The sequence below is a fragment of the Moschus berezovskii genome, chromosome 16 (assembly GCF_049115385.1).
Source record: "Moschus berezovskii isolate FMDL1 chromosome 16, NW_MosBer_1.0, whole genome shotgun sequence".
Classification (NCBI taxonomy): Eukaryota; Metazoa; Chordata; class Mammalia; order Artiodactyla; family Moschidae; genus Moschus; species Moschus berezovskii.
This window is the reverse complement of record NC_142475.1, coordinates 72,759,231-72,775,931: the sequence shown is the minus strand read 5'-3', so window position 1 is coordinate 72,775,931 and position 16,701 is coordinate 72,759,231. Positions and strand designations below refer to the sequence as shown.

At 37.6% G+C, this 16,701-nt stretch overlaps 1 protein-coding gene and 1 long non-coding RNA gene across 9 annotated transcripts in view; one reads left to right on the top strand and one right to left on the bottom strand.

Annotated features, from left to right (window-relative positions):
• The window catches only part of ASPH (aspartate beta-hydroxylase), a 183,100-nt gene that overhangs the window by 120,975 nt on the left and 45,424 nt on the right, over positions 1-16,701 (bottom strand). For all 8 annotated transcript variants that reach the window (XM_088844454.1, XM_055432550.2, XM_055432548.2 and 5 more), the window contains one exon: positions 2,550-2,642. In XM_088844454.1, coding sequence (XP_088700580.1) covers positions 2,550-2,642 — 93 coding nt within the window. The remainder of the gene's footprint in view (positions 1-2,549; positions 2,643-16,701) is intronic.
• LOC148775277 (uncharacterized) lies at positions 212-12,408 on the top strand. Its single transcript, XR_016039278.1, has 3 exons — positions 212-336; positions 510-624; positions 12,271-12,408. It is a non-coding gene; the product is annotated as an uncharacterized LOC148775277 (long non-coding RNA).

Here is a 16,701-nt window from a genome sequence, read left to right as displayed (position 1 = left end):
GAAGGTATTAGGAAGCGTGAATAGAAGACATTACAAGACAATCCTCCCAGCTTTGGAGACCCTCATCTGACAGTCACATCCACAGATTCAAACAGATTTAAAGGGCAGACGTGAACACCAGTAATGACACTACGACTGTACCATGGGGCTTACCGTATTTTTAGGCTGATTGCAACATCATACAACAAACAAGAAGCTATAACTACACTGACACGACTACAAATTTTCTGTCTAACAGCCATCATCTATGTTCACTAAACAGAAGTAGCACCAGCCTTAGTATCATGAATGCCATCACATGAGACAAACACCGAGGACATCAGTTATACGGAGAAGGTAATCTTCAATGACAAAAACAGAGTCAGTTTAATTTGAACTTCAGGTTGGAAAAAAGCGGAAGACTCTATTTTGCTAATTATTCTACAAAACCGTTTCTAAAGCACACAGAGTGCCTTCTAGTTTTACAGATGCTTACATTTCACAAACTACTTTTATACCTATTCTCATAGAATTCCAGGGGAGCCTGCCAATCTCTGCTCTGCCCTCACACAATGCCCACGAGAGCTTCCCAGCTGAGTTCCCAGTTTGAAAATTGCTGACCGCACCAACCACGGAAAATAAAAAGTGAGTAAAGAGAAGTGGAGATTGGTACTCTGTTCCTCTGTTAACCCTTTAATGGCTCCCTTTGCCTGAACAGATGAAAGTCTAAGCTCCCTGAAACCTCAACCTCCACAATCTAGCCCTCCCATGCCTCTCCAGTCACACCTGTTACCAGCTCTGGCTTTGAACCTGGAGAGTGCACCATCTGTTTCATCTTTCCATGAGCCTTGGATGCACCTCCTCTCTCCTTGGGAGAGTTAAAAGGTAAAAACAGAAAAAAAAGCCAGGCTGCAATGAGTTAAAGACTAAATGTAAAATAAGACAAAAAAAAAAACAACTACAACTCCTTCTTTCAAAAGTGTGGCTAGTACAGTGAGAAGAGGGACTGGAGGGCAGATGAAAAGAAGTGTAGGGATCAAGTGAAAGTTAAGTGTTAGTCACTCAGTTGTATCCAACTCTTTGTGACCCCATGAACTGCAGCCCACCAGTTTCCTCGATCCATGACTAGGGATCAAGGAGAGCAGCTATTTTATTGTGTTTTTAATGAGAGGTATGTACCTTTGTTTATAGACTAGGTAGTTAGAGAAGACAGAAGGTAGAGACCCAAATAAGAGGAAGGTTGGGAAGGTAACATTTAAACCAAAGCAAATATCACCAACAAGCTGAAAAGGATATGAGCTGATAACAAACTGAAGGGTTTGGAAGTTTGGGACAGGTTATCAGTAATATGCAAAGAGTAATATTAACAAAGAATAAAAAAAGGAAGAGAGAAAGCAAATGGTACATTTCAGAGTAAGTACCAGCTTTGACAAACAAGGTTTTTAAAAATTAATTTAGTACAAAGTAAAATTTGAGGTGCTAAATTCAAATATGCATTTAAATTCTGAAAAATAAAAAGGAAAAAAAGATCACTCTTGCTGCGAAGTCAGGGCATGTTACAGCAATTGTACAGGAATGTGAGAAACAGGAACTTCTCCTGGGATTATCTGAACAACAGCAAAACTGACAGCAACATTTTGATCTTTACTAAAAGGAAGAAAGGTAAACCAAACAGTATTCACCAATATATAGGGATAAAATCCATGGAACTACCATCTGGATTCAGCAGCTAAATTGCTGGTAAAAATGGAGTGTCATACCTAACATTTCCAATAGGTGGCAAAATGAAACCAAATCGTTGAGAACTACTGAGAAAATGTACAGAAATAGTACTTTGTAATAAAAACCAAAGCATCAATAGGAAATGAGAGTAATGGAAGCAGACTTCATTTACCAATTTACTAAGATATTTCAGGAGTTTTTATCATATGGGTCACTGGCCCTTGAGTGATTGAGGAAATACTTGAATTGCTGTGTGAATTCATGTAGATATGAAACAGGCTTCACAGATTATCCCAAGGAGGCCTGGGAAGTCTTTCATTGTAGACAGGAGACTCATATTAAAAAGACTGGGAGGCCAATAGACCTACTTCATTAAATAATGTGACAGAAGAGGGCAAAACTTAATGTCCAAGACCTGTCTAATTTTACTTTCAATATAATATGGAACAGTTATCCTGGACTTGGAATCAAGAAACACAGCACTTAGTTCATGATGTTTCTAACTATGATCTCAGACAAGGAGAAGCCTTCTGTGTCTGGACTCTTAATCTCAAAAATTAAAATGATCCTCTGTGGATTTTTTCTAGAGAAAAAAAACCAAACAAACAGTTTACTATAAAATTTCAGAAGACAAGAAGAAAAAGGATTGGGTTGGCCCACAAGTTTGTTCACGTTTTTCTGTAACATCTAATGGAAAATGGAACAAGTTTTTTGGCTAACCCAGTATTTCATTATTCTGTGATCATTGTGAAACAAAATTATGGGTAAGACAGGACTCTGGAAGCTGCTACCTTTGGGTACCTGGAATGCAGCTAGGTGCGTTTGGTCAGAATCAGAGGAAAGCTTACCTGGGCTCTCCAGAACCTGATCTTCCAGCCAAGGGTACATGTCTGCCTCTTCTGGTGGCACTGTTGGTTTTGGAGCAGGTTTTTCTTTAAGGCCTGTATTTTTATTCACAAAATTAACTTAAGGTTTATTTTTTTCTTTTAAAAAAAATTTTTGACACATTAAACCAAGTAAAATAATATTTCCCAACACTTCATCAGTACTGCCAGTTATTCAAAGCTTTCCAGTTTCTACTACATGAGAATATTAATATGCTTATAAAAAAATAGAGTTGGAAAATAGTTCGTTCTTTGAATTCACCCGGGCCTTTAACATCTCTTTACTTAAATTAACCTTTCATTTAAAAAATAATAAATCATTGTTTGAATATTCACAAACTTCTAAAAGATAAAGTCACAAAAAAATAAGTAAAATAAAATAACAAGTCATGCCTGAACTTGCCAAAAGTTCAGTATGAGTTCAATCTGCTCTCGTGTTTATAAGTGACTAATGAACTTCTAAGTTTTGAACTTCAAATTCAGCAATAAGACAACTAAGATGTACTGGAACTTTCTACTCTTATTGCCTGCATGCCTTTCTTTGATTTATATAGAATTAATTACTCTTCTTGAAAATTATAGTTAAATATGAGAAGAAAAAACACATAACTCACTATGTACAACCTTCTAAAGTTAACACATGCAATTCCATAAAAAATTCCATAAAAAATACAGGAAAAAAAGTTCTTTTGCTTTTCTTTTTTTGCCTTAAGAAAAATAAGACATCTGGATAAATTAACATGAAAGATGATTTTAAAGTCAATGCTGCTCTAAAATCTTATATATTGCTAACTCTTTGAGATTTTGTATGGAACACATTAAAATGCATCCTAAATTAAATACAATTTTGAAAACTAAATTAGAATGTCATGAGCCTGACAATTCCATTTACCAAACCCTGGGCTCTCTGTTACCCCACTGAGAGTCTTGTACCAGGAGCAGATATTAAAGGGCATGTGTCTGCATGTCAACAGCTGGAGTGAAAAGGTCAGGACAAAACAGAGAGGCCTTTTCTAATCTTAAGCACCTTTAACTCAATGTAGGTATACTGCTGTAATCTGGGAAATCCTCATTTACTCTCCTGCTCTGGTTCTTTGTGATTTCCCTGACTATTCCCTCTTCTGTAGCTCTTTATTTTTCTCTCATTAACAAAAACCCTGTCTCCCAAATCCTAAAAAAGACACTGAAAGAGAGTTCACAGGACCCCACCTCATCACTGATATTTCCTCTAGGAACTCATTTCTGACACTACTTACGCAAAAATGTAACATTAGAAAACAAACACCAACGCATACAGTCATGTTCTGCTCCTAACTATAGATTCCAGAGAGCGCATACACAAATAGGCACAGATCCTAATTATAGTTCACTTTCAGGGGGTGGGGGTAAGAGATGAAAGCCTTTATTAAAACACATTACATTTCAAAATCCAAATTCAAGGCTGAAAACTCCCCCATGCACTTTTCCACTTAAATAACCTATGCTTTTAAGAGCTCTCAACTGTTACTGGAACAGGTATGGACCTCTCCACGGCCAAGTTTTGCTGAATTAATAAGGTAAACTTTTCATCTTCCGAATCAAGAGATTCATCTTTGCCCTCTCAGCACCGCAGAAAGCACCTGGTACATAGCATGTGCTCGAGGGCAGGGTGCACCCAGTGAAGGGCTGCTCTTTTAAATGGCTGCAGACTCTACAGTGTCCCGGCTCTAGCTGTACCAGAGTGGCTTAGGGCTGTAGAGGAGGGAATGGGGACTCATCAAGTTCCCTGCTACTATTTACCAAAGAGATGCCCATCTGAGTTCTAGCATCATCCACCATTTCAGTACCACAAGCCTAATTTGCCCAAACAGTCCCAGTTTATGTCTGTTGTCCTGGTATAATTATTTCACTCTCAAAAGTATCTCAGGTTGGATGAAAAATTACAAGGTCATTCTACTAAGCCTGTTTGTAGCAGGCTTGCAAACTGTGCTCCATGGGTTCCATAAGCAGGAAAATATGTCCCCATCAAACAAGAAAGATTGAAGCTGCCTGAAAATCCCATTCGTATTGGATTTAGAGAAAAGTTTCATTTGAAAAAAATTTGAGGCAAAAGTGCCTGAAAACTACTACTACACATCAATATCCAGACCCACATTGCCCCTAATAACCAGTTTTCTCTAAATCAGCTGGGAGTTGTCTCTAAAGTTGAAATTGTAAAACATGAAAAACAACAGGAGGAAGCAAAAGCCCATGAAGAGAAAACACTGAGCAGTTTTCTTTTCTGTCCAAAGTGGCAGCTGAATTGTAAATTTACTGATACCTGGTCATGGTGATTTTCCAGAGGTGAAATCAGTGCAAAAATATACTATTTTGTAAACTTCAAAGAAGCTGAAGTTCTTATTAACATCTTTCCTTCCCTAGACTCTGATAAAGGCGCTAATATTTAATGAAAACGCATTCTAGAATAATTCTTATTGATTTGATAACCCATATGAAAGATTTTACTCTGGCGTTTTCAATTTTTTTTTCTTACCCAAGTCCATTTTAGCCCATGAATCCATGAATAAGTGTTCCCCAGAAAACAGTGCTAGATCCAGGTCTCATACAAGAGCTTAGGCAAAAAGTAATCAAAAACTAAACAAGAAAAACAAACACGTATAAGGCAAAGGAAAGGTTTTCAAACTAGATTTATTGTGAGGTACACGTGGCAAGGATGCAGCACTGAAAGAAATATTCAGTCAGGTTATGAAATGAATGTATTGGTTTCGACATTGCTGGGGCTGCAAATAATAAGACACCAACTCACACTGGCTTGAACAAGAAGGAAATTTATTATTTAACAGCAGGTTGGCTGGCTCTCAGCACTGGCTTCATCCTCAGGGTGGTAATCAGGTCTCCCGGGCAGCAAGGTCCTCTTTGAGACAAGACTTCGTCCAGAAGCAAAGAACCACCTCTTCTTCCACTTCTTTCTTAGGCTTGAAGACATTTTTCCTGCAAGTTCTTACCATTCTTCCCATTTTAATAGTCAAAACCAGAACCCACTTCTATTTCTCCACTGGCAAGAGCAGCAGAGTGACAACTGCCTGATAGTGATTATCTAGGGTTGAATGACCGTTGCAAGCCAACCACAACAGCTCCTGTATGATTTGGAAGATCATCGAATTCTCTTAAAAACATACCTTGTGTTTAGGTCTTTGAGTGCATAAGATAAATTAGGGAAAAAGAACTGAAGGTGAGGGTGGGACAATATGAGAGAAAAGCATTGAAACATGTATATTACCATATGTAAAACAGATGACCAGGGCAAGTTCAATGCATGAAATAGGGCACCCAAAGCTGGTGCTCTGGGACAACCCAGAGGGATGGGGTGAGGAGGGAGGTGGGAAGGGGGATTCAGGATGCGGGGGAACACATGTACACCCACGGCTGACTCATGTCGATGTATGGCAAAAACCACCACAATATTGTAAAGTAATTAGCCTCCAATTAAAATAAATAATTTTTAAATGTTTATATTTAATAACTATGTAATTTTGCCTCCAATTTTAATTCAAATGGAAGAAGTTATAAAAAGTAAATGAAATGAGTACTTTACATCAACTGTTCACAGCAAGTTTAATTACCTGACACAATTACCCTAGTTCAATATCAGCTTAATTTATTCAATACTACCCAACTACACCAGACCACCATGGGAAAGAATAAACGGATTTTCTTTCCAGAAATACGTAACATTTTAAAAGTTATTAAATTGCATATTGCATTCATTTATACAACAAATATTCACCACCTACTAACTCAAGGTGGGCTTCCCTAGTGGTTCAGTGGTAAAGAATCCACCTGCCAATAAAGGAGATGCAGGTTTGATCCCTGGGTTGGGAAGATCTCCTGGAGATGGAAATGGCAACCCACCCCTGTATTATCTGGAAATTCAAATGCACAGAGGAGCCTGGCAGTCTACAGTCCATGGCATTACAAAAAGAGTCAGACAAAACTTAGCGACTAAACAAGACAAGCTTAACTCAAGGCGCTGTTCTATAGAAAACCAACACACAAAACCCCTATCACCCATAGGAAGGGAACAGTAAAAAGATAAGAAACATGAACTCTTTAGAGTATAGGAGACGGGGAAAGTGACAGACCCTTAGGGAAAGAGGGTGGGACTATTCACAATAAACTGATGAGGAGAGGACTTACTGATAAGACTGAACCAGATTATAGGAGGACATCAGGGACATGGCCTTATGCGTTATACTAGACAAGAGTCTCCAGGTAAAGCTTTGGACCAGCAAGTACAAAATTCTTCAACAGGGAAGGTGCTGGGAGTGAGAAAGGACCAGGTGGCCAACACAGGCAAACAGCATAGGCCTGCGCATCAGAAAGTTCCCAGAAACCCAGCTCTTACTCTAAGAGTGAAGGACCGACTTTTTACAAGAATTACACACAAACTGCTTCCTCACCAAAATCTGGGAAAATAAGGATTATACATAATACGATGCTTCATAGGATTTCACACACTTAGCATATAAAAGCGAAGATATTTTAAAAATATAGTTCCTCAATCTTTTATATGAATTTTCACTAACTCAGTGGTGTACAGATTAATAAAAAACTGATCTTATCCATCCAGGTTACTCTGGCCACTGTGGTTCATGCGGGAAATACTCAGGACTGCTACTGCTTCAAATGCGAGCAGTCTAACAGCATAAATCAATACAGCCCAGGAACAACTCTAACAGGTACACGAAATTTGAGAAACATTCTGGGAAATCGATACAGGAGAAAGGCGCTCGTACTAATTGGCCATGCTAATCCGCACTGTTGTTCCTGGCTGGTATACTCAGCAGATACAATCTTGGCAGGCACCCCAAAAGCGGTCCTACTGCTGCGAACTCTAAGAGCTTCCCTTGACATACAGTAAGAGCCATTCCAGATTCAAATCATCTTCACACAACCCAAGATCGACAGACAGATTCCAGGAAGAGGATGACAAGTCAGAAGAATTAAACACTGCTCCAAAGATCACTAAGAGCCTGGTTTCAGGACCAATGAAAGGACTCCACAAAAACTGGAATGGAGTGGACTCAGTTTAACATCTCACAACGTGAGGTCATGTGTAGGAGCTCAGGAATATGAACCAAGAATTCCATCTGAATTCCATTTGAACCCCATCTTGAACACATAACCACTGCTACAACTTTGGTCTCCACAAATACAGAAAGCAGATAAAAATAGTACCTCCTTACAAGGCTTTTAAGAATTAAATAATTTAAATCCAGCAAATATACACTTTTCCCCATCAGTTACTGTTTTCCTTTATTTCTTCTAAAGAAACAAACTTAACCCCCGACCCTACTCCCTACACATACACACAACATGAACAAGGCTAAAGGCTATTTACAAGGTGGTCAAAAACAATTATTGAAGAAGCTTCTGGGTTTTTCTTTAGATAATTTTTTTTTAGCTTTCTAATATTATTAACAGTGTATACAGACCTAAAATATATTTTAATTATCTATTCTGTATGTTTACCTTTCAATGGGCTTCACCAGTGGCTCAGATGGTAAAGAGTCTGCCTGCAATGCAGGAGACCCGGGTTCTCCTTTCAATAAACATACACTTTCAATAAATATACACTGCATGCCTGTTACTGTCAGTTACTATGATATGTAACTTTATTTAGGCATGGGACTTATATCATAGTCTAATAACAAAGTTCAGGAATGAAGCAAAATGATGAGCATGATAATTGAAAGGTACACAGTCCTACCACCCGGGAGGATCAGAGAAAGTGAGTACAGACATGACTCAGCTGGATCCTGCAAGTGATTTAAGGGTGGGAGCACACTGGAGGCAGAGGGAAGGTGGGCACTACAAGCAGCAGTCCAGTTTATTTTTCTCCCCACTCCCTGTTTATGTCAGAGCATTTCATGGCAGAGACTATTCTCACCAGGGCCTAGAACAGCTCCCAGTACATTGCAGACACTGAATATATCTCCAGTGAATCAATACATGGGAAAGAGAGATGGCACAGCATGTGGGTTTTTAATTCATTATCAAAAGCAACACAGAAACTTTAAGTATATACCTTCTGCTGACCTCTTAGGATACAAGAGAAGTAATGACTGAGGCAAGGAAGAAGTGACAGACAGACTTCTATGATGTACAGATGGCAATAAAGAGTAATAAATACATATGCAAAGTGGAATCAAATGAGAACAAAGAAAAATAGATGATTTTCTGCCCTGCAGGGTTTACAAAATGGAAGTTTTTGCAGGAATTGATTCCTATGTAAAAATGACAACCAAAATTGGTAATAAACATCTAGTTTATGTGTTTTCATACTCAAGCAAGTGGAGGAGGTAGGGTATGACATGGAAGATTGTTACTAAGGATTTTTTCCAAGTACTCCAAATAAGATTTTTATGAGAATAAGCTTTCTTGGTCTGCTACATAATACTCACTCTAAGACCAAAAACTTTCCCTTTAGATAGAACCAGGGTAAAATGTAAAGAGCTTAACAACCAAATAAACCCAATTCACCTGTATTTATCAAATGACAAAATTCACTTACGTTCCTCTAATCACCTAAAGGTACTGCTCACCAACAACTGGGATGAGTTCTCTCTATCCCCACCACTCTCACTGAGATGCCCAGCCAGGCTCATCCCATTCGACCCTCCCATTTGGGCAGCAGCAGCAGGAGGCACAGCGTGAGGAGGACAGAGGGGGAAGCAGCTCCACAGACGGCCCGCCTTTGGTTCAGACGAAGCACAGGGTGCAAATACTCACCGTGTGGCCTTCCCTGCGCAGAGTCCTAATTCCTCTGGCAAAGCACACTGATTTGCATTGAGGGACTGGTCTTCCCATCACCCCACAGCTTTAAGGGTGGTACTCACAGGCCCACGGTCTTTGCGATCCCATCCCCACTCCATGGATAAGGAGTAAAAATGAGCCACAGGGGACTCCAGGTTACCTGAGAAGGAAGACCACCTCCTGAGAGAGTCCAAAGATGGAGAGAGAGATCCCGATCACTCTCCAAGCCCCCAGACCTAGCATAACCAAAAGCCAAAACCTACAAATACTCTTGGACTTTACAGTTAAGTGAGTGCCACCAATGCTTTTTTGTCCACATAAGCCAATCTGAATAGATTCCCAAGAATTCAAAAGAATTCTGGAAAATACTTAGAAGTAAAACCAAATGTGTTCCTAATATTCTGAGGAAGAATGACAAATGCCTTTTCCATAGAACACACTTACAATGAGACTTGCAAAACTGGAAACTAGGAATTGAATAGCTTTTTGTGGACTGGCGTACAAAACCTCTGAAGACCATAAAATTGCTTCAATGCAAAAATGTGTTCTGAGTACAAAGCAAACTTATAAGTAAGTTTTTCATGATTAGACTGGGTATGAAATTTCTCAATTATACCATATACTTAAAACTACATTTTATTTCTTCATTACTTTTTTCTAGGCTTGACATTTCACATCTTCTGTTTAAGCAGTATCTTTTAACTAGGCATTATTGTGGCTTCATACATATGTAACAATATAAAAGAATTACTTTTATATGTCCCCCTCAAAGATCTCAGTAAAGCAGGACCCAGTACACCCATTTCACAAAAATACATTAGTTGCAAAGGATAAAGGACTTAAGCATGTGTCCTACCATCTGTTGATAAAACGGTGAGAGGGAATCATAGCCCCAACGCTTCCAAATTTTTAACGACTAACTGAAACAACTTGGTAGAATTATTGCCACTATTCTGCCAAAAGAAAGGGAAACATATGAGAGTTGACAACATACCAGCCACTCACACACAGATAATGCCAGCTGTTCCCACAACCACCTTGAGGGAAAGGAGAGGAAAACCAGCATTTCCAAGATACATTTTATAGTGAATTAACTGAGCAGTCAATTTGGAGAACTGTTATCAACGGACATTAACAGAAGAAACAATGGGGGATATGTGAGAAAGGAATTAAAGTCAGAGGACACAGTTTAAATCACCAGACTCATTTCATGGAAAATGACATTTACCGTTAAGTTAGAACATTAACATTTAAAATCATACTTGTTTATCACCTTTCTTTGTTTTATAATAGAGGTATATACAGAAGTCCTTGTCACCCAACTGATCATTATGAGAACCTCTGAAGTTACAAAGTTGTATGGCCGTAACACTACGAAATACTCTATAAGCCAACTGTTTCCAGAGTTAATTCCCTGGGGTTCACTCAGACTTTCATGCTGATGGATATATGTCAATTTCTTTACTAGCTCTTCCCTCATTTTGAAATGTTGCAGGATCATCTGTATACAATGCAAATCCATAAAGTGAAACCAAAAATTTTGTTAAAAAAATAAGATTTTAAATGGTTGATAACAAGCAATGGTAGAAATAACACATAAAGCTATTAACCAGTGAAACACAGAAGTTACACATCACAACTGAAGGGGAAAAAAATCAATGATGATAAAGTACTTTCAAAGAAAGTATTTTGAACACTAAAAGATTCCTGGAAAAACTGATAGGCTCTCAAATATTTTTGAAAATCTGACTATCTATACTATGACTACTTCTCACATGGAAAGTGTTGTCATACAAAGTTTAAGGAAAACTGTGCCAACAATATCACTTTTTAGAATTCTATGCATCATCTCTTAGTGCAACTTAAGAAGCCTGTTAGTGATATAAGATATATATACTTATACTTTATACTCTTAGCACTTAATTTTCACTTTTCAGGACTTTTTCTAACTCCCATCTATTGTAAATTATGAAATTTTGTCCCTATTTTCAGTTGACGTTTCCAAAGGGTGACCTTTTGGTTTTAGTTACTCTAGACAGTATGAAGCAGCAGAATATAGAAATAATTATGTAAGGAGTAAAAAAGCAAGTAAAACTAAGGAAGGAAGCATAATTTTAACCCATTAATCATGACCAAAAGCGTATCTTGCACTGTTTTTCAGGTGAACAGTAAGTGTCAATGGATCTGGGTAAAGTGTCACATCAACTTCAATAAAATTCAGTTGACACCTTTATTTACTGAAGAAAATGGAAGGAAAGAATATAAGCCAATTCCCAGTTCATAAGAGCTCTTGAAATGTTTCTGATGTTTAATAGAGAAGTTTGAATTCTTGAGCTGTGATTCAAAGGAAAATTCAATGATAGAACTAAAATACTTTCAAGTGCTTTGCTAAATAGCAACACTCCAGTATTCTTGCCTGGGAAATCCCATGAAGAGAGGAGCCTGGTGGGCTATAGTCCGTGAGGTCCCAAAGAGTCAGACATGACTAAGTGACTAAACAACAGAACAACGACAACAAAAACAGATGTTTATTTGTTTACACTGATTAGTTTTTCTAAATTTTTATCACCAATTTCTTGAAGTTTAGCATTTATATACATTATGCCCTATAGGATTAATTGTCCTTCAAAAACCAGGGTAAAAATTACCAGAATGCCCTCACTAAAGGTAATTATAATTCTCTGCCCTCCTCTGCAAGGGAGGAAAAAAAAAGTCATCTGTTCAGAAATTAACATGAAAATTTGGTACATAAATTTAAAAACTCAATTCATTTATTTGGCAAGATCAAACGTCAAGATGTTTTTTAAAGGTTATAATTGTATGTGGTTCGTGGATATAGTTCTGCTTTTCATTCTGTTCAGTTATCAGAGCCTACCTCTTCTTTTCCCAGAAACTCTATTCTGCAGGAAACGTCACATGGTTTGAGAGGGACACCACCCCCCAACCCTCTCCCAAAGATTTATGTATAGGAGTCAGCCTGGGAAGATGGACCCAACCCCAACTATAGAATTGGCCACAGATGCTTCCAGACCCAACCAGGACAGCTGGACTCCTAGGACTTCTTTCCCAGAGCCAGCCCAGAAAACTGCATCTTTGCACAAGGGTGCCTAAACTAGAAAGACTGTTTCCAGGACCTGTGGAAGGCTATCACCCTCATCAAGTGGTAGAACCTCCATGGAGAATAAAGTCAAATACAGATCAATAGAACCAAGACTCGAGGACAGAGCAAGGAAGAATCAGCTCTGATTACAGGTGTGTACTTGAGATCTGTTAATATTCACTTCAAGCCAATGCCCCACATTTTCCAATCAAATGAGCCATAAAATTCTCTGTGGTTCACTGTGCTCCTAGAATTGATCTATAAAAACAAGATAATCCAGACTGATCAGCACATGAAACCCCAAATTAACACATATGACAATTTCTTTGGGCCTCAGTTTTTAAACAATAAAATCATAGGACTGGGTTAAAGATATTAGACTGGATATTCTCTAGGCCCCCATGCTATGTAATTTTATTATATCAGTTGGAATTCTTGTCAACTAAATGAATGCATGAATATTATAAAACATGCACAATACATTTGGAAAATTTTACACTTAATGTTTCCTCATTTCTGACTTGAAATATCTTTAATTGGGCCAAAATCTCTGCTTTGAAAAGCTCTTCATAGAAAAAGCTGAAGAATTATTAAAAAAAAAAAAATTGTGTGGCAGCACTTACAATTTTGTTACAACAAACCAGGGTGCTCCCCTCAAATTCAGTAACTGAATTTTGCCAGCAGTCTCCAATAAAGACTTAAGACTTCATGCAGAACAGCACAGACTATTTGCTGAAAAGTACTTCTTACTGAAATTTCATTTTATTAAATGTCTTCTGAATTCAATTTTGATCTCTAGTTAGACCTCAGATTGACAACTCCTTAGAAATGGTAAACAACTATGATACAATCAAATATGAAAAATATGCATCATTACAACAATATAACTGAAAAATCATGATACAAAATGAAAGTACATTATAATTTGAAATAATTAAAACCTTTCTATGATTCTGCATCTGTAAAGGTATCATAAACAAGTGTTCTAAAATTGTTCTTCTACATAAAATTCTCTTTTACCCAGGACTGGTTCTAGAATTCTCAGAACACAGTGAATATCCAGTGTTTATTATAGGGCGACAGGAGAAGATGGGGGAGGGATGGTTGGAGAGGGAGAGATAATGAGGAGGGGTGAGGAGTGAGGAGGCAAGGAGGGGTGAGAAGGGAGGTAAAGCAGCAAAGACCAAGGAGGAGAGAATGAAAGGAGATGTAGAAGGTGGAGCTGAATGGGGAAGAGCCTCAGGAAGGGGCAGTCCCCAGAGAGACTGGGGAGCTGGCTGGGCCACGGGAGTGAGACATGCAGGCAGCATCCTGAGGAGATGCCCTCAGAGGAGCTTGGGGGAGGGGGATTGCAGGAAGAGAAAGACAGGAAGGAAAAGGGGAAGGAGAGAGGGAGTGGAGAAAGAAGAGTAGGTGAAGAAAAAGGGAACGCAGGAAAAAGAAGGAGGGAAGAAAAACAGCTAACAGAAAAAGAAGGTAACTTCCTAACTCCCTATTTCTCATTCCTAAAACTTACAAATCACTCTGCATATAAATAATTTTTAAAAGTTTAATATTCTTACTTCACTCCAATGAAGATATTCTATTTTAACAAATTCATTACAATTCAGATTATATATACATTTATCTGGATATATGATCAATAAATTAATAAAACAGACCTTATTACATCACATTTGTATTACATACTTTTTAAAAACTTCATCTTTCAAACGTAGGAGCATGAGACAGGTACCTCAATTTCAAAGAATTTATTTGCTGAGCACCAATAAATATATCCAGTGGCTACATGACACATCTTCCCCAACCAGAGCAATACTAAGCTTTCTGTGCCCTTTAGCAGTGAATCACGATGAAGATCATTACCATTTCCGAGATGCTGCAGCTCCAGCTTTAGCTCTTTCTCTTCTGGTTATTTCCCTTGGCTAAGTGTGCGTGTTTGGCAGAGCTTCTCTCTTCACTTCTGTCATCTTTGTCTCTGGGTGCCACTTTACCAGGAGCAGCCTTGACATTCGCTGATTTCCTCCTGCTTTCCTTGGCTTTCGTACCTTTCTCCAGTCCCACCTTCTCCTTCTCTCTGTCTTTTTTACCCCGAGGAGACTCTTTCTTGGCAGCATCTGCGTCTGTACTCTTCTTATCCTTCCGGTCATCCTCTTTTTCTCTCTTCCTCCTTTGTTTCTCTTCATGCTTACTTTCTTTCCTTGACTCCAGCTTGTCTTTTTCCTTCTTGAGCTCTTCTTTAGTGAGTTCTTTAACTTTCAGGTTTTCCAATTAAAGGAAAGAACGTTTATTGAAGGCATCTCAATTCATAGACAGCAACTTAGCGCAAAAGTATTACCTTTTTTTCTATCTCCCCACACATGAGATGATCATTCAAAAAGTGACTTTCATCCACTAGTTTTAAACTGGCTAACAACAACAGATGCAAACTTCTATATCAGCTATAAAAGAAATGCTAGAATCATATTTTTCTAGCTTGCAATATTGTGTGTTTGTCTCAAAACAAGGTTAACATGCAAGATTAATAAAATGAGCCCTTCCACAAATTCAGCACTTTACTAAAAGTGTTAACAACTCACATTTCACAGCTATTAACAACATAATTAAAGGAACACTGGCAATGTAAGAACAAATTTTCCACAACTTGCAAGTATCTGCACAAAGATAATTAAAATATCTTTAGCTCTAACAAAAAAGTATGTTCTTAAAGTATTTGCATTTGCATTCCTTGGAAACAAATATATTGCACCAATGAAAAGTTAAATACCATTTAATTTTCTCAGTTTAGAAAAAATACAATTTCCATGAATATGAAATTTTAAGGTTGTTATATATAGTATCTAAAATGACAAAGAGAACTTCTTTTCTATTCTTATTCAACATCATGGAATCAGTATTCCTTTAAGTATATTTTCTGCTATTTTACATAGCGCCACTCCAAGCTAACACCTGTGCTGTCCATGCTCACAGGAGAGACAACAATTGAATGGAATCTACAGGTGATTCCAAATCTTGCAACAGGTGCTGCTTTCAACTTGCTTTAAATAACGTTTAACAGTCCTGACTGCAAAAGCTTTGAATTTCACCTTCTTGCTTCTCTCGTTAAGAAATCATAAGTGAAGCCAGGTGTTCACTGTATAGTGTAGCATGTAAGCAGAAACAAAAAAGAGACTTCTTTAATAAAACATGGAGGATGTTTCTGCACATCAGAATCATGTAAAACTTACGCAGTACAAAATGTTACTCAATTCTTCCTGACAATTTTATTAAAGCCTCCTAAAAATACAGAATAGAATTCATAAATCACCAGTCATCTTCAGAGTCATTCTCCTTCAGCGCCATTCCAAATAACACAGAAAAGGTCGCTGGCAAAGGCAGAATGCTAGTACAAAGCTGGCAGGTCTTACTCTGCACACAACTTTAAAATATTAAATCTTTAACGTTGAATTTGTCTCTCTAGATCAAGGAGCAAAATTATACTTTATTGGCCATTTATTTCATAATTATTTACATAAGAATAAAATGGTAAAAATTCTGTTTTCTTCCCAGGAATTATTCAGGTGGGATACTAAAGTTAAAACATTAAAATTTCTTCATCTTAAAATTAAAGCACAAATCACAAATCCTATAAACCACACAGTAAAAGTCTGACCTATTAATGTTTCACCAAAATCAAACTACAATGTGCCAAGCACTGAACACAAAAAAATACTATACGTTTATATATATATATATATGTATAAAAAGCATGCACTTTCCCCATGCCCCTCTCCCTAAAGGTCAGAAATATTTACAAGTGTTTCAAGTGAACAAGAAAAACCATGGGGATATAAAATAAGACTGCAATAATAAGTGTTAGACCATATAGAATGCTTAACAGGTGTAGTGATTTTCAATGAATTAAAGTATCAAATACAGCAAATTATATGCTGGCATAATGCAGTACTCCAGATTATAAATTTTCACTTTACTGAAAATTACAAGTTTGATCACACTAGCTTTAATTGTGCTCTAAGGCAGCATCAACAGCTTTTGGAGAAATGAAATCAATCGCTGATGAATTCATCTGTATTTCCACCTTAACTAAAACATTTAGACTAAGAAATGTTTTAGAAGAAAGGTAGGATGTGTATACTGCAAACTTAATATGTGAAACTTAAAGACTATTACAAGGTTTTGATAATTTGAAAAGGAAATTACTTAAAAGCCTGAGGCAGAAAT